This window comes from Mesoplodon densirostris, chromosome 1 (assembly GCF_025265405.1).
Source record: "Mesoplodon densirostris isolate mMesDen1 chromosome 1, mMesDen1 primary haplotype, whole genome shotgun sequence".
NCBI lineage: Eukaryota > Metazoa > Chordata > Mammalia > Artiodactyla > Ziphiidae > Mesoplodon > Mesoplodon densirostris.
In genome coordinates, this window is record NC_082661.1 from 93065014 (window position 1) to 93083228 (window position 18215).

At 35.2% G+C, this 18215-nt stretch overlaps 1 protein-coding gene across 2 annotated transcripts in view; it reads left to right on the forward strand.

The window, feature by feature from the left end:
• HSPA4L (heat shock protein family A (Hsp70) member 4 like) overlaps nucleotides 1–18215 on the forward strand; it is a 54874-nt gene that overhangs the window by 20060 nt on the left and 16599 nt on the right. For both annotated transcript variants that reach the window (XR_009533153.1, XM_060105791.1), the window contains exons 6-14: nucleotides 339–472; nucleotides 2478–2722; nucleotides 2865–2941; nucleotides 3806–3957; nucleotides 4428–4534; nucleotides 5519–5652; nucleotides 7281–7480; nucleotides 13487–13585; nucleotides 15519–15656. Coding sequence is in view for 1 of the 2 variants with exons in the window: in XM_060105791.1 (XP_059961774.1) it covers nucleotides 339–472; nucleotides 2478–2722; nucleotides 2865–2941; nucleotides 3806–3957; nucleotides 4428–4534; nucleotides 5519–5652; nucleotides 7281–7480; nucleotides 13487–13585; nucleotides 15519–15656 (1286 nt within the window). In the remaining variant the exon portion in view is untranslated. The remainder of the gene's footprint in view (nucleotides 1–338; nucleotides 473–2477; nucleotides 2723–2864; nucleotides 2942–3805; nucleotides 3958–4427; nucleotides 4535–5518; nucleotides 5653–7280; nucleotides 7481–13486; nucleotides 13586–15518; nucleotides 15657–18215) is intronic.

Genomic DNA, 18215 nt, shown 5'->3' on the forward strand with positions numbered 1-18215 from the left:
TCACTGTCAGAAAAATATTATTATAGTTTTTTTTCTAATTATACAAAGCATTTATTTTTTAACTCTATTATGTACTGATTTAAGCTTGTCGTTTTGGAGCACAACATTATGGCAGAGTTTAAACATGTCTTTCATTGGCTATAAGAGTCATTAATACTGTAGGGTTATAGATGGGTAGAGAAAAAAACATTAACCAATTTATGAAAAGTGAATTTACTTTGAAACTAATAATTTGTATTACTCTACTGCGTGTTAAAATGTAGTATCAACGTGACTTACCTATTGTTTTCCAAGTGATTGCTAGGCTGGAATTAACCTAATTCTTTGTTCTTACATAGTTGCACTGGCATATGGAATTTATAAACAGGATCTTCCTCCGTTAGATGAGAAACCAAGAAATGTAATATTTATTGATATGGGACATTCTGCCTACCAGATCTCAGTTTGTGCTTTTAACAAAGGAAAACTTAAAGTAAGTAAATAAATGATTTGCTATGTTTAATTTTAATGTCTAAGAGCATATGAGACTATATAGAGAACATTAATGCTTGGGTTTAAATCCTGGCTCTGCCACTTAAAAACTGTGACCTTGAGCAAGTTACTTAACCTCCCCAAATCTCAGGTTCCTCACCTGAGGATATTATCAGTAAGTACCTCATAGAATTTTTGAGGATAAAATGAGTTAATGATTATAAGATGCTTGGAATGCCATATAGTAGATATTATGTGTCAGCTATTTTAAAGGTTTTCAGTCACCTATCGGGGAGCATAAATTACATATTTATAAATGTACATAGGAAACATTTCTAAAATGATTCCCATTGTCTTTAGAAACCTTTCTATCCTGGAGTCCTAATCAAAATTTTCTACAGCGTGGTATTATTTACCTCTATATGCTTATCTTCTTACAGCCTTTGTTTGGTTTTGTATTCATTTCTACATTGATTATCTTAACCAGACTTAACACACACTCTCTCTCTCCCCCCATTACACACATGTATAGATTAGCTCAGAAGAGTAAATGCTTTGGGTTATCCAGCACCTTTTAGAGCCTTTCGTCTTGCCGTTTATAGTACTATATTAACATCCTTGTAATCAGAAAATTAAAGGGAAATGACTCATAGTGAATATAGAATAGTTTTTTGCAAATTGATTTAATCCTTGGTATTCAGTGTTGAATTTTAACTTAATTAAAAAAGAACATTTTCCTAGGGCCTCCCTGGTGGCGCAGTGGTTGAGAGTCCGCCTGCCGATGCAGGGGATACGGGTTCGTGCCCCGGTCTGGGAGGATCCCATATGCCGCGGAGCGGCTGGGCCCGTGAGCCATGGCCTCTGGGCCTGCGCATCCGGAGCCTGTGCTCCGCAACGGGAGAGGCCACAACAGTGAGAGGCCCGCATACCGCAAAAAGAAATAAAAAAAAAAAAAAAAAAAAAGAACATTTTCCTTTCTTCCTTTTTAGTGAATACCTTAGAGTATAGAGCTATAATTTTTAAGATCACAGGCCCCTTTGGAAGTTTGATAAAAGCTATGGCCCTTCTCTCAGAAAGATGCACATTTGCACTAGTCACATACCTACACAATTTTACATCTAATTTTGGGTAATACTGGACCTCATGAGAAGTCTGTCCATGGATTCTTCATGCTAATCTGGGATAACATCCCAATCAGGCTGTGCTCACATCCTACTGTGATGTTTACCACTATTCCACCACCCATCCTTGTGAAAAAAAGTTGATGAACCACACCAACAGTGGGATTCTACTTTTTTATTCGTGACTGTTATAAGTAGTTATTTTTGCCCTCTACCTCAGGGAGAGAGACTAGATGTCTTGGTCCTATGTTTTCAAGAACTATATCGTTGAAGTGCTGTGACTCGTCTATTTCTTTTCTACTCGACTGCTTACTGGGGCCTATTGCTCAACAAGCTTACTATATTAAATTTTTGTGTCTCCTCACTTTTTTTGTTTTCTTTTTTGTTCCCTCACGTGCTTTATTGTTCCTTCTATATATTTATGTGGGATGGGGGCACTAATTCCTGATTTGTAAGTTGACCAATTACAATATTTTAGATTTAATCTTTGGATTGGCTCTTCTTTGCTCTTTTGTTTTTGGTTACATACTTAGGACCCTTTCTTTGCTCTCTTAAACTGGTTTTTGGCCCACCTGTTCAGTGTTGTTATAGAACCATGGGTTGTGAGATAATGAAGTTTTAGTCATTGTAACTCAGTTATTTCAGAATTAGAATTATTCTTTCATGTAGGTATATAGATCTATAACTTAAAGCAGATAATTCAGAGTGGATAGATATGTTGGCTAAATATAAGTGATAATTAATATAAGTGGTTCCAAATTTGGTACCCCTGTGATTTTTGTCAAGCTCTTTGGTTTTGATTTTAATTTTAAAAGGTATTTTGGAGGGGGAGCTGAAAACATCTAATATTTCTGAAAATTCAGTTCTGGTTTTTCAATTAAACAGGTCTTGGCTACTACCTTTGATCCATATTTGGGTGGCAGGAACTTTGATGAGGTTTTAGTAGACTACTTCTGTGATGAGTTCAAGACAAAATATAAGATAAATGTAAAAGAAAACTCTCGGGCCTTGTTGCGCTTATATCAGGAATGTGAAAAACTAAAGAAGCTAATGAGTGCAAATGCATCAGACCTTCCACTGAACATTGAGTGTTTCATGAATGACCTTGATGTTTCTAGTAAAATGAACAGGTACCATGCATGCTTTCGGTTTGAAAAGTGTTTCCTTATTTTATGTTTATTTCATGTCTGATTTTTCTTCGTTCTGTTATTTTAGAAGATATGCTCAATTTTTATATCCCCAAATAATGAATTTTGTTTCATTTTCCCACAGGGCTCAGTTTGAACAATTATGTGCTTCCCTCTTAGCCAGAGTTGACCCACCATTAAAAGCAGTAATGGAACAAGCTAGTAAGTGGAAGTTACTGAACTAACCATCAAAACTGTACCATGGGGCTTCCCTGGTGGCGCAGTGGTTGGGAGTCTGCCTGCCGATGCAGGGGACGCGGGTTCGTGCCCCGGTCCGGGAGGATCCCATGTGCCGCGGAGCGGCTGGGCCCGTGGGCCATGGCCGCTGGGCCTGCGCGTCCGGAGCCTGTGCTCTGTGGTGGATGAGGCCACAGCAGTGAGAGGCCTGCGTACCACAAAAAAAAACAAAAAAACAAAAAAAACTGTACCATGGTGTTACTTGAATGGGGTAGAAAATGGTAAAAGCAATAAAAAATTCATGTGCTTTTTGAAGACTTGTATTTCTTGTTTTAGAGAAGGAGATTATAACTCATTGTTTATTCATAAGAGCCGGGCCACTAGAAATCAGAGTTTATGAGAACTGCTTCTGATTCATATTGTTTACATCATAAAACTAATGCTAGTTATATTTGAAGGTGTCTATATGTAAGATTTTAAAGATTGATTGAAAGTGGAAATGAGGACATGACTGCTTTTTGTTAAAGTTTTTTGTAATCAATTAAAATTACCTTCTGTGGCGATTTGTGAGGTAGAAGTTAAAACTGAAGGACTCTGAAATCCATGAGGTGCTTGTCTGTCCTTGTGGTCACTTCTTCATCTAGACCAAGTACAGTGCCTGATAAGTAGATAATTAATATCTATTAAATTTTGCTTTTTTCCAAAATTTATTTTTATCTTCTTTCCATTTTACCTTGTTTTGAGCAAATAAAAAAATACATTTTTTTAAAAAAGTACTTTCCGGGGTCTACTGTTCACATTTTTATAAAGACTGTCTTATTTTTCTCAATTAAACCCTTCATTTTCCAGACCTACAACGTGAAGACATAAGTAGTATAGAAATTGTAGGTGGAGCAACACGAATTCCTGCTGTGAAGGAACAAATCACTAAATTCTTTCTTAAAGACATAAGTACCACATTAAATGCTGATGAAGCTGTTGCAAGAGGGTGTGCATTACAGGTATGATTATTAGTCTTTTTTTAAATTTTAGAATGAATATTTTGCCAGAAATATGGTGATAGGCCTCAGAAATTTTTAATATTATCTTGTCCAACCAGTTATCAATAAGCTAAAATTAAATTGAAATTATTCCTGAAATATAAGGGTTGTGTCTGTCCCATTTGTTTTTAAACTATCATAGGACAGTATGTCTGTAATTATACTGAAAAAGCATTTATTTTATGAATTCTTATAATTATTCCTATTTAAAATTCTTTTTTTGAGATTTAAACATATTTTACATCAGTTTTTGTAAAGTCACAGAAAGAGTGCTCTGACACTTTAAAATTTTAACTAGTTATTACCAAAAACCCAGAAATTTTTAAAATATAACAATTTTATTATAGAACTTTATTAAGCAGTTCAATCATGGTAACCTAGGATACGTTTGGTGTTTGTTGATTTAAATATGGTATACATCTTATTTTCAGTGTGCGATTCTCTCACCAGCATTTAAAGTGCGTGAATTTTCCATAATAGACCTTGTTCCCTATTCAGTCACATTAAGATGGAAGACCTCTTTTGAAGATGGGACTGGGTAAGTTACTTCTAAAGCCTTGGTTAGAGCTTGTCATAAATAATCAATTGAACCTACTATTCTAAATTAGAGGAATTTATACTTCTTAAACTTGTCAAACACTTTAGAATACTATCTTAGAAACAAGGAGAATATAAAAATGATATATAATCTGTAAACCATTATGGCATATTTTTTAATTAGTATTTTTTCATGAAAGTAAAACATTCTCATTTTCAAATAAAAATCACAGTATAGAAATATGAAAACTTAAAAACTTGCATTTGCCATACCCCAACTCCCTTAGCCCATTTTATTGAGGTAACTATTGTTAACAGCTGGGTATATATCTATCCAGTCATTTTCTTTGAATATCGAAATAAAAGCATCACTTTTAAATCATACTTTATTATTAAATTTGCATTTCTGACTGTTGTGAGCTGCAAGTCTTTTCATGCTTTGACATTTACATTTCCTTTTCCATGAACTGCCCAGGATATAAATTGTTTACTTTCCTACCAAAATAAAAATCTGTATTTCAAATATTATATTTGACTGCTTTTCAGAAGTATAGTTTGTATAATAAAATAAACCTGTATTTAGGTTTTGAAGTTGCTTTTAAGATTTTGTTCTGTGTTGTATACATCTGCACCCCCAAGAAATTGAAATTTTTGCACAAATTTAAAAAATATCGATAGAATTTGGTCCTCAGATGTGAGCAAAAACATCCTTATATATTGCCTTAAAATATACCTATTCTCAGATAATTTTTCTCAGTAGGATAGAATTGTCTGTTACTATGTCAGACGTTCTAAAACTTTGAGCCCTAAACCTGTCAAAAGGCATGTTTATTTATAGCAAAACCAGTAATTCTTTTTCTTAACATTTGTGCACAGAGGTCTTTAAAATTGCTGCTTATCATGAATTAAAAATGAGATGGATTCTGTAATTAGGTTCATAGGCGACTTTCTATTTGTTTTTAACTGTTTTCCCACTCCATTTTAGGGAATGTGAAGTATTCTGTAAGAACCATCCTGCCCCATTCTCAAAAGTCATTACTTTCCACAAGAAAGAACCATTTGAACTAGAAGCATTTTATACTAATTTACATGAAGTGCCTTATCCAGATCCAAGAATTGGTAAGAGAACTCCAAAATTTTTTTTCATAAATTTTAGCCTCTTACAAATATGTTAATACTGGAATCAAGGAAACAAAGTAACATTTCAGCTAAGCCAGCACTGGATTTTTAAAGAAAGATAATCATACTTTTTTCTAAACGTGCACTTTTTAGTGCTCAGAGTTTATTTCTGGAATAACAGCAAGTTTGAATCTTTTTAATTCATTTTGAAATGCGTATTTAAAATGCTGTGTAATTGACCTGAAAAGTTTGGGTGAGGGTTATTTTTTAATGGAAGAACTCTTTAATCGGTAAACTGAAATTGTGCTGCCAGACTGACTACCTATTCTGATTTTAAACTTATGTTCACTGGCAACAACTAGAATCCAGTTAATCATTGGATTAATACAGAAGTGGAAATAGGAGACTGTAATATCCATTGTAGCTGAGTAATCTTTTAGAAGATATAAAACAAAGTATGATTTACATCATTTAAAAGAGAAGGAATATTTAAAATTTTTCTATATGTGCTACTTTTATTGATAGACTAAAAAAGGGGACTATTAATTTTTCATGTACATTATTTAAAGCAGTAGAAGTAAATTATTGAAAATGGTATTAGTTTTCGAGGGCTTCTGGAACAAAGTACCACAAACTAGGTGGTTTCAACAATAGAAATTTATCGTCTCACAGTTCTGGAGTCTAGAAGTTCAAAATTAAGTTGTTGGCAGGATTGGTTCCTTCTGAGGGCTGTGAGGGAAGGATCCATTCCAGGCGTTTGTTCTTGGTTCATAGATGGTGTCTTCATGTTCTCATGATGTTCTCCTTGTGTATGTATTTGTCTCCAAATAAGGACGCCAAGTCATTGGATTAGAACCCACCTGATGACTTCACTTTAACTTGATTACCTGTAAAGACCCTATCTCCAAATAAGGTCATCTTCTGAGGTTACTGGAGAGTAGGGTTTCAACATATGAATTGGGGCCAGAGGGAGGTCACAATTCAACCTCTAACATAGGTCAGCCAGATTTTTTATGTACAGTTTTACTGCCTGGTAGGTCTCTTTACTATGGATAACATTATATATTTGAGATTTTTTTTTCTGAAGAATAAAACATCAGATTTCTTAAAGTGAAAAATTGATGTGACCTCAGTAGGTAGTAGTGACTGGATAACTTAGCAGTTTTGCTATAGGAAAAATCCAGAAAAAAATTTAAATTGCTTTATTTATGAATTACCAAGATGATTATGATTTGCAAAGTTTATAGCAAAAAGGTAATATCTATTTGGTTTTCAAACTCAGAAATTGAGTTTTGTTATTTTGGTTTTAGTGTAGCAACATTGTAAAACTTAAAAGTGATATTGCCTTCAGTCAGATTGTCCTTGGTTAAGATCCCAACTCTCCTTTTTCCTATTGTTGATGATTTTGGGCAGGTTGCTTAACCTGTCTGAGTGTTTATACCAGGTTTATTAGTATATTAAAAAGGTAATCTGGGGGAAATGCATGTCCCACAGAAATTAATCAGCATATGATAATTTATGATTTTCTTTTGCCAGCATCTGAAAGATGATAGTAAAACTATTTAATGAATGAATTGAACAAGTTAATCTGAGGCCCATGTACTGATCAAAGCTCTTTTTTCCTTAAGGGAGCTTCACTATTCAGAATGTTTTCCCACAGTCTGATGGTGATAGTTCCAAAGTTAAGGTTAAAGTTCGTATTAACATCCATGGAATCTTCAGTGTGGCTAGTGCATCAGTAATTGAGAAGCAGAATATAGAAGGGGATCACAGTGATGTTCCTATGGAGACAGAAACTTCTTTTAAGAATGAAAACAAAGATGATGTGGTATGTAGAAATTCTGTTTCAAAAAGGTTCCTCTAATATATGCAGTATCTTAATTCTACCTGGTACTTTTAATAGCTGAAAATATTAATATCAGGTTTTGCTCTGAAGTTCTGCTATAGGAATAAGTATATAAACTTTTAAAAATAAAATCATTAAAGAATAATTCTATTTTAAATGCTCTACATCTTTTCACATTGTAACGTGCTTTTCGGAGGCTTGTGTATTTTTCATAGCGTATGGAAAATATGCATATGTGTGTCTGGAGTCATCTTTCCTAAATTCTTTATTTCTATTAAAAACATTTATTATAGCTAGCTTTCTAGCTTACTGATAAATCCAATTCAGACTGATAAATTCTGAACTGTATACATGTGTGTTTTTAGATTGAGAATACATGCTTAAGAAATTTTCAGAGCTTAGTTAGGAGATATCTGTGGCAGTTGAGCAGAAGAATGTGCTGTAGGTTCAGTAACATTAAAACAGATTTTTGACAGTTTCTTTATGAAAGAGTTATATGACTCTAACATTGTATTTACTCTTGGCATACTATGAATGAAGGAATCTTAGGAGAAAGTTATTATGTTCCATTACAGAAAGTTTTCATCTTTTTATGTATACTATTTGTAAGTTATTTTAATGGCTTTTGTTGGATTTTTTTCAAATCATAATTGGAGGTCTGCCCTAGATTTTTCATATATTTCTGCATGTTAAGAATGGATTTTAAGATTTTAAATTTCAAGACAGTTTCTCCCTTTTGTGAAAGTTGTCTTTTTGTCTGTTTTTACTAACAGCTACTATAAAATATTTTCTTCCGGATTGATCAGAATTCTACCACTACTCCTTAAAGTACTTTGTTTAAGGACCATGGCATTTTCTTTCATTCTTCTTCCCGTGTGTTATTTTCCTATTACATCCTCCCTTCCTTGAATTGAGGAGAAGGAAATACTGTCCTAATATGTTAGTGAAGATACAGTCAATTTTTCATAAATAAACATAAGAGTAATAGGTGAAAAGTTAATTTTCTTAATTGTAGTTCACAACAATGTATGGCAGACATTTAATCCATTTAAGATTTATTTTTTGCTAAAATTGAAAGCATTCTGTATGCCTTTTATTTTGTTTTTAACATCCTTATTGGAGTATAATTGCTTTACAATGGTGTGTTAGTTTCTGCTTTATAACAAAGTGAATCAGCTATACGTATACATATATCCCCATATCCCCTCCCTCTTGCGTATCCCTCCCACCCTCCCTATCCCACCCCTCTAGGTGGTCACAAAGCACCGAGCTGCTCTCCCTGTGCTATGTGGCTGCTTCCCACTAGCTATCTATTTTACATTTGGTAGTGTATATATGTCCATGCCACTCTCTCACTTTGGCCCAGCTTACGCTTCTCCCTCCCTGCGTCCTCAAGGCCATTATCTATGTCTGCGTCTTTATTCTTGTCCTGCCCCTAGGTTCCTCAGAACCATTTTTTTTTTTTAGATTCCTTATATATTTGTTAGCACATGGTATTTGTTTTCCTCCTTCTGACTTACTTTACTCTGTATGGCAGACTCTAGGTCCGTCCACCTCACTACAGATAACTCAATTTCATTTCTTTTTATGGCTGAGTAATATTCCATTGTATATATGTGCCACATCTTCTTTATCCACTCATCTGTCGATGGACACTTAGGTTACTTCCATGTCCTGGCTATTGTAAATAGAGCTGCAATGAACATTGTGGTACATGACTCTTTCTGAATTATGGTTTTCTCAGGGTATATGCCCAGTAGTGGGATTGCTGGATCGTATGATAGTTCTGTTTTTAGCTTTTTAAGGAACCTCCATACTGTTCTCCATAGTGGCTGTATCAATTTACATTCCCACCAACAGTGCCTTTTAGAGTGAGTTCTTTTAAAGCTATTTCACTTTCTTCACCTCTTTTTCTTCAAAGTCTCTGTGTAATGTTTTAGACCTTTAGTTTTCTCTGTGTAATGTTAGTGAATCCTGGGCACTAAAAACAAGGAGAGTATGGCACCCATTTTCTACCTCTCCTGGCATTTCTTATTTGCTGCTTCTATTTGTCTGTGGGCTTGAAATCCAGTTAACCAGTCCTTTAGGATGATCTCTTGAATGTGGACTTAAAAAACTCACTTGTGAATAAAATGTATGCATTTATAACATCTGCTTTGGCCATTCAGAGATTGATTTGCTTACAAGAGTGTTTTCGGCTTACTAGAACCCAGGTAGTTGGTGTTCCATATAAGGTATTTCTTCTTCTTAAGTGAGATGTTCCTGAGTATTTCCTTTATAATTTATATAAGCAAGAGCCAAAAAAAAGGTAACTAACGTTATGGATCATATACTTAGCATTGTTGGTGAGCACATTCACATATATTAATCTCCTTTTAAATCCCTACCTTAGTTGATACAATAGGTGTTGAATAAATTATATTTTCTTATTCTTGCTAATAACGTAAATTATTTCCTTATCGTTGCTTTTAACATAAGGGGTGATGTTGAGTACCCTACTGTATAGAAAATATCCTGTGTACTGTATTGCTTAATGGTTCTCTCTAGGACTTTTCCCTTTAATTCTGTATCCAGAAGTTTAGAAGCTTAAGGCTTGGGCTTCCCTGGTGGTGCAGTGGTTGAGAGTCCACCTGCCGATGCAGGGGACACGGGTTCGTGCCCCGGTCTGGGAAGATCCCACATGCCGTGGAGTGGCTAGGCCCATGAGCCATGGCCTCTGAGCCTGCGCGTCCGGAGCCTGTGCTCTGCAACGGGAGAGGCCACAACAGGGAGAGGCCCGCGTACCGCAAAAAAAAAAAAAAAAAAAGAAAAAAAAAGAAAGCTTAAGGCTTAAATACCATTATAAAGCAGTCTCTCCCTTCCTCCCTCCCAAAATGTGAACAAATTCAAAGTAGACTCTGGAAGCTAATTGTTTTAAGCTTTACAGCAGAAGGTAAGAGGATAATAAGTTCTTTTTACTGTTCCCTAGTTGCTGACATTGCTGGCTCTGTGGTCAATGAAACCCAGACATATATCAGTGAGCAACTGTAGTTCTTTGTTTTTTTCTTTCTTTGCATGAGAGTCAATTTATGAGAGATTATTTTATCGGCCTCATTTTTTCATTAAAAATTAAGATGGCTTCGATTTTCCTGAAAAACCATAACATAGATTGCCAACTTTTCTTCAGTACAGTATAAGGATGTCTCAGAAAATGGACACTTTTCTTCTAGGTATTTATTAATATCTGGACATATTAGGAAGTTATTACAACTTAGGCTTCATGGCACAGTGAAGGATCAAAGAGACTATTTATCGTACTAATGTTCCACAATTTATTCCCCAGTTGTTGACAATTTAGGTTGTTTATCTATTTTTTAATTCAAAATATCTGATTACTTATATGTACCAGGTACTGTTCTAGGCACTGAGGATACAGTGGTAATAAGCAAGATAAAGAAGGTCCCCACCCATCTGTAACTTACATTCTAATGGAAGAGGATAGGCTAGAAGCAACAAGATACCATATAAATATAAAGGAAATTAACAGCAGGGGATGCATAGTGGAAATTAAGTGATGAGGAAAGCCACCTGTGAGGAAGGAAAAGGAAAGCTAGCCTGAAAAATGAAAAGGCAGTTTGAGAGTAAGGAGCAGGTAGGTAGTTGTCCAGACAAAGAGAATAACAAAGGCCCTGACAGCAGGATATCCTTTTTTATTGTTACAGATACTAAGGTAGCTGATAATATAAAATACAGAAAAGGGGAGAGTGACAAAAAAAAAAAAGAAATTGAGAAGGTAGGTCAAGGGACAGATTAGATAATTATTCTGGATTTTATTCTTAAGTGCTTTTTCATTTATTCAGCAAATAACTAGAGGTACCTAAATTGTGTTTGGATATAGCAGTGAATAAAAAGACAGTCTCAGCCCTCGTGGAGTTTAAAATCAATTAGAGAAGCCAAAGTCTAGAGGCACGTCCATTAACTTACCCACTAGTGATAATATTCCTATGAACCTTCTTAAAATTATTTTAAAAGACTAACAAGGGCTTCCCTGGTGGCGCAGTGGTTGAGAGTCCGCCTGCCGATGCAGGGGACATGGGTTCGTGCCCCGGTCTGGGAAGATCCCACATGCCGCAGAGCGGCTTGGCCCGTGAGCCATGGCCGCCGAGCCTGCGCATCCGGAGCCTGTGCTCCGCAACGGGAGAGGCCACAACAGTGAGAAGCCCGCGTACCGCAAAAAAAAAAAAAAAAGACTAACAAATTACTCTCATATCAATTGTAAGATGTACAGTTTTCCACTTAATATATCTGAAATTGGGATGGGTCATTCAAATGATAATATCTTATATTCACTGTTGCCTATGGCAGTAATCATGAGAAGTTCTCATCATCTGTCTGTACCTGTGTGAACTTGGTTGTTATTCCTAATGGCACGAGTAGGCAATTGCAACCCCTTGACATTAAACAACTTAAGGACCATTCAAGGAAGGAATATCAGTCCTGGTTTTTGTCCAAAAATAATCTATTGACTCCTTCTGGTAAGATAGAGAAAAAAACATCATAAAACTTGTAGAATAGGGGACTTCCTTTGGCGGTCCAGTGGTTAAGACTCCACTGCAGGGGGCACGGGTTCAATACCTGGTCGGGGAACTAAGATCCTGCCTGCCACATGGTGTGGCCAAAAAAAAAAAAGAAAAAAAAAAAAACTTGTAGAAGAGGTGTCAGTGGCTTATAAGAAAACATTAGAGACCATACTGGAGCAATTTTTAAACAAATGGATGGGTCACTAATGCTCTTGATGGCACAGAGAACAATACTGTGTAGAAAAATTCAGATATCAACAACTGAATTAAGTGATTTAGAAGAGTTGGATTCTTAATGTGAAGTAGTTTTAGAAATACCTTAACCATATTATTTGGTTTATTTCTTTTAGAGATATGAATATATACACAATAGAAGAGCTCTTTCAATAAGTATAAAATAAAAATGTTAAGTGATAAAGTATTTTGGCCTTAATTGGCAGCATTGTTTTCTTAGTATTACATGAAATAGAGTTATTAATGTATTTGTGTCTTTCCGCATTACCCCAACTCACCACTATAACACATTTTCCACCGCTTTTCCATCATAGGGTTGGGAAAATTGTAGAGTTGGAAGGTGGTAGGGCAGGGAGGATGGGGGGTGGAATTTCAGTAGCTGACCTTTTAACTACGAAGAACAGTGGTGTAAATTATCTTCTAACTTGTTTTTCTCTTTGGCACAAATAAGCATTTATTCAAGATAGCCTTCTGGACATTAAATGTATACTTAACTCCATATATATATATATATATATATATATATATGAAGACCTAAATTATCCTGATTCTTGAATTCCAGGCTTTCTCCTTTTTAGGAAGATGGTGGTGGGTAAGATTAAGAAAGACCAGAAAAACTTAATACTTGTGATTGTTTGCCAAGTGGAGAGTCCACCTTGGCAATCTTATGGGTTGAAAATTTGTCTTTTAGACATTAAAAAAAATATTAAAAGTTTACATTGTAATAATTCAGAGACATCTACTTTGACAGTTTTGATACATTTCATTTGAGTATTTTCCTACATTTAAAAAATATAATTGAATTTATGTGTAATACTTAAATTTTGTATCTTTTTCTCTTTATTTTCCCACATTAAGTTCTTTATAAACATTTTTCATGTCAAGTTTAATGTTCTCTTTTTTTGTGAATCTTGGTTTGTGAATTTGACTTGAGAACAATTTTCCATTTATTTTGCAGTTATTTGGCCACAGGTGAATGAAACAAGATTTATTCACGTAGCATCAAATAGATCTTTTCATTTTACTTACTACCTGTTAATCTAGTTATTTATAGTTACTCTCAAAAACAGCTTCTACTTCACTGTGTTCACATATTTGAAAACAGGCTTGAACTCTAAGATGCTGTTCATTACCAAACAAATAGAAAAAAGAAAGACAGACTCCAGATATTGTCAATTACATATTTTCTTTGCAGGATAAAATGCAGGTTGACCAGGAAGAAGAGGGTCATCAAAAATGTCATGCTGAACACACTCCAGAAGAAGAAATTGATCATACAGGAACCAAAACAAAGGTTTGTTATACTATTACTGTGGTTGTGTCTTTTTGAGATTGATATTTTGAGTTAATACATTTGCTGTGTAATTCATGCTTTTAATACACCTGGTGTTTTTAATTTCGTATTATGAAAGTATATAACAGAATAAATACACTTCAGTGATTCACTATAGAAGATTTTTAAAAGAATGAACTCTAATATGAGTAAAATTATTTTTTTGGTGGGAAAAAAGATGTTTTTCATTATTTTTTTTTCTCATTAAAAATCATGTAATCTCAGAAAATAGAAACTGGAATAGGACAAATGAAGAAAACTTAAATTAGCAAGAATGCTGCATCTGAATATTAACCACTCTAAGCATTTTACTGCATATCATAAAGCATTTTTTGTGCAAAATAATATTTTTGGAAGTAAAATTTTAAAGGACAAATGACTCTATTATTAAGTCATTATTTTATTAAGAAAATGATTGCTGATAGAAGGGAGAAACACCCTGCCCCAGTCACCCAGATGAATGTGGCTACAGCTCTAAACTATCATCTTTGACAGATTTTTCTAACCTGAACAGAAGTTAATCTGTGATGGTTAGCTGTATAGATTTTTTCCAAATGCTATAAAGATTCAGTTATAAATCCTAGTTGCTCAAGTAATATAAAACCTGAAACCCATTTTTCTAAATTTTTTTTTTATTCAATATGTTTGCCTTTAATTATTCAACAGCTCTATTGAGATATAATTTACATACCATGCAATTCTCCCATTTAAAAGTACAATTCAAAGGTTTTTAATATACTCACAGAGTTATGCAAGCATTATCACAATTTAACAACGTTTTCATCACTCCAAAAAGAAGCCCTGTACCCATTAGCAGTAACTCTTTGTTTTCCTCCCAACCCTCCTCTTGCCAGCTCTAGGCACCCACTAATCTTTTTGTCTCATTGACTTGCCTATTCTGGACATTTCATATAAACACAGTCATACAATATATAGTCCTTTAATGACTGGCTTCTTTCACTAAGCATGTTTTCAAGATTCATCCAGGTTGTAGGATATATCAGTACTTCATTCCCTTTTATGGCTGAGTAATATTGTATCATACAGATGCATACCACATGTATTCATTCATCAGCTGATGGACACTTAGATTGTTTCTACTTTTTGACTATTATGAATAATGCTATTATGAACAATCTCATACAGATTTTGTGTGGATGGATATTTTCATTTTTCTTGGGTGCGTACCTAGGAATGGAATTGCTGGGTCATATGGTATCTCTGTGTTTAACAATTTGAGGAACTGCCCAACTGTTTTCCAAAATGGCTGCAGTATTTTACTATGTTGTCAAAAATGTATGAGGGTTCCCATTTCTCTATATCCTCACCAACTCTTCCTCTTTTTTTTTTTTTTTATTATAGTCATCCTAGTGGGTATGAAATGGCATCTCATTGTGGTTTTTATTTTATTTATTTTTGGCTGGGTTGGGTCTTCATTGTGGTGCACGGGCTTCTCATTGTGGTGGATTCTCTTGTTGTGGAGCACGGGCTCTAGGCATGTGGGCTTCAGTAGTTGTGGCATGCGGGCTCTAGAGTGCAGGCTCAGTAGTTGTGGCGCACGGGCTTAGTTGCTCCGCTGCTTGTGGGATCTTCCTGGACCGGGGCTCGAACCTGTGTCCCCTGCATTGGCAGGAGGATTCTTAACCACTGTACCACCAGGGAAGCCCTCATTGTGGTTTTAATTTGCATTTCCAGAACAATATTTTTTATGTAGAAAGATTTAGTGTATACAGGGTGTAAAATACTATCAATATTAAAATAATGTTTTAAATTAAAGTATAGTAGATGATAATAGTTTTGTTTGATTTTACTTTGTTTCATCAGAAATCAGTCTCTTAAATATATTTTTAAGCTAGTTTTAGAAATTTACACTTTTCTTGCATTTCTTTTGCAGTCTGTACCCTCAGATAAACAAGAGCGATTAAACCAGACCATTAAAAAAGGAAGAGTCAAGAGTATTGATCTACCTATCCAGAGTAGCCTGTGTAGGCAATTGGGCCAAGATCTTCTCAACATCTACATTAAAAATGAGGTATATAAATCAGAATTGATGTTGAAATAGGTGGTAGTGTGTTCTGAAATTTTTGTAGAAGTAAATGATTATCCCTCAAATTTGTGGAACCAGGCTATAACTCATAAGGAATTATTAAATAGATTATTGAACTACTTTATTTTGGACAAAATGCTGAGCTGTATTTGTGTCATGTAGTGTAACTTTCACCTTAGTTACATGAAAAACATGGATTGTCTCCACTATAGAGAAAGGCCTTTCCAATACTAGTAATTCTTACCCCCTTTTATTGTGTCTTAACAGTAGCACACCCAGCAGACATTTTATAGGAAAGTATTACCAGCTCCCCTCTTCTAATGTGTTGTCCTTAAAGATTAAGGTTCAATTCAGAATGTTTTCTGACTTCCATTTAATACTTTTTAGAATCTGTTGTCATTCTTGAAATTTTCTTTACATATTTGCATGTTTCATTTTACAGTCTCTTGAGGAAAAGAGTGTGGTTTCTTTGCCAAAAGTTGTGTGTAAAAAGTAATTTTTTTATATTAAAATTTACACTTAAGTGGTAGTTACTAATTTCTACAGGCTTGACTGGCATTAAAGAAGGTCAGTTTTCTCTGAAGTGCCACATATTCTCCAATTGCTGCATGTTATTCTGAGAACTTCCTCAAGAGATTTTTGACTTTACGATGCTGCTCTTTCTAGTACCTAAGTATATCACCTATTCATTAATTATTAAAGGCTACACTTTATGTGAAGCATTTCTAGAGATCCTGAATAATTCTGAATTTGTATGATTTGAGACTAATTTTCTCAAAGGAATGAATTGTGGGGAAGTGCAGCTAATGATAAATTTTGTGTATAAGATTTTTTCTTAAATTTTTAAACGGCTCACTATTTTTTTAATTATTTTTTAAATAAAATTTTATTTATTTATTTTTGGCTGCGTTGGGTCTTTGTTGCTGTGGTGAGCAGGGGCTACTCTTCATTGCAGTGCGCGGGCTTCTCATAGCGGTGGCTTCTCGTGGAGCATGGACTCTAGGTGCGCGGGCTTCACTAGTTGCAGCATGCAGGCTCAGTAGTTGTGGCTCGCGGGCTCTGGAGCACAGGCTCAGTAGTTGTGGCGCATGGCTTAGTTGCTCTGGGGCATGTGAGATCTTCCCAGAACAGGGATATTTTACTTTACAATGTTGTGTTAGTTTCTGCTGTACAGCAGAGTGAATCAGTTATACCTATACATATATCCACTCTTTTTTAGATTTCCTGTCTCACTATTTTAAATTCACAAATACCAGTGCATTGTAGTATTATGTTTAAAAGACTATGTTTTTTGTTAAAGTGCAAATTTTGTTTATTAGTCTTCAGATTCTTTCTTTGCTTTTGATTTTACAATAATGATTTTTGCTAACATCTTTAAATACTTTGATCTTATTTAATCCTCAAACCTATGAAGTGTAAGAACTGTTAGAGATCTACATTTAATAGACGAGGAAACAGGCAGAGGTAGACTGAATCACCGAAGTTCAGAGAGTAACCTTTTGTTTTGGAGCCAGGTAGGCTGTCTCCAAAGCTCAAGATCACAGCTGCTATACTGTGTCACTTACCAAAGCCAACATTTATTCAGTACCAGTTATGTGTCAGTCACTGTACTAAATATTTTATGTGAATTACATCAATCTTATTAACAGCCATATGAGACAGATAGAAGTAAGCGCTCTAGGATAAGAAAACTGAGGCTTAGGTTAGGTGACTTTGCTGCAATTTCAAAGGTAGTAAGTGGGAAACCTGGGATTTGAACAACAATATGTACAATGACGTAGTCTATGGGGTTTTTTTTGTTTTCTTTTGTGGTACGCAGGCCTCTCACTGTTGTGGCCTCTCCCGTTGTGGAGCACAGGTTGAGGAGCACAGGCTCCGGACGCACAGGCTCAGTGGCCATGGCTCACAGGCCTAGCCACTCCGTGGCATGTGGGATCTTCCCAGACCGGGGCATGAACCTGTGTCCCCTGCATCGGCAGGTGGACTCTCAACCACTGCGCCACCAGGGAAGCCCTATGGTTTTTTTTAAAAAAGCTTTTATTGAGGTATAATTCACATACCATACAATTCACTAATTTAAAGTGTACAGTTCAGTGGCTTTTGGTATTACATTATTAATTTTTTAAATTGCAAAATATATATAATGTGAAATTTGCCATTTTGACCATTTTTAAGTGTACAACAATTCAGTGACATTAATTATATTCACAGTTATATAACCATTGCCACTATCTTTTTTAAAGATTTATTTATTATTCATTTATTTTATTTATTTTTGGCTGCACTGAGTCTTAGTTGCGGCACACAGGATCTTCGTTGAGGCATGCAGGATCTTTCATTGCAGCGCACGGGCTTCTCTCTAGTTGTGGTGTGTGGGTTTTCTCTTCTCTAGTTGTGGTGCGTGGGCTCTGTAGTTGTGGCGTGTGGGTTCCAGAGCGTGTGGGCTCTGTAGTTTGCAGCATGAAGGCTGTAGTTGAGGCACGTGAGCTCAATAGCGGTGATACATGGGATCTTAGTTCCCTGACCAGGGATCAAACCCATGTC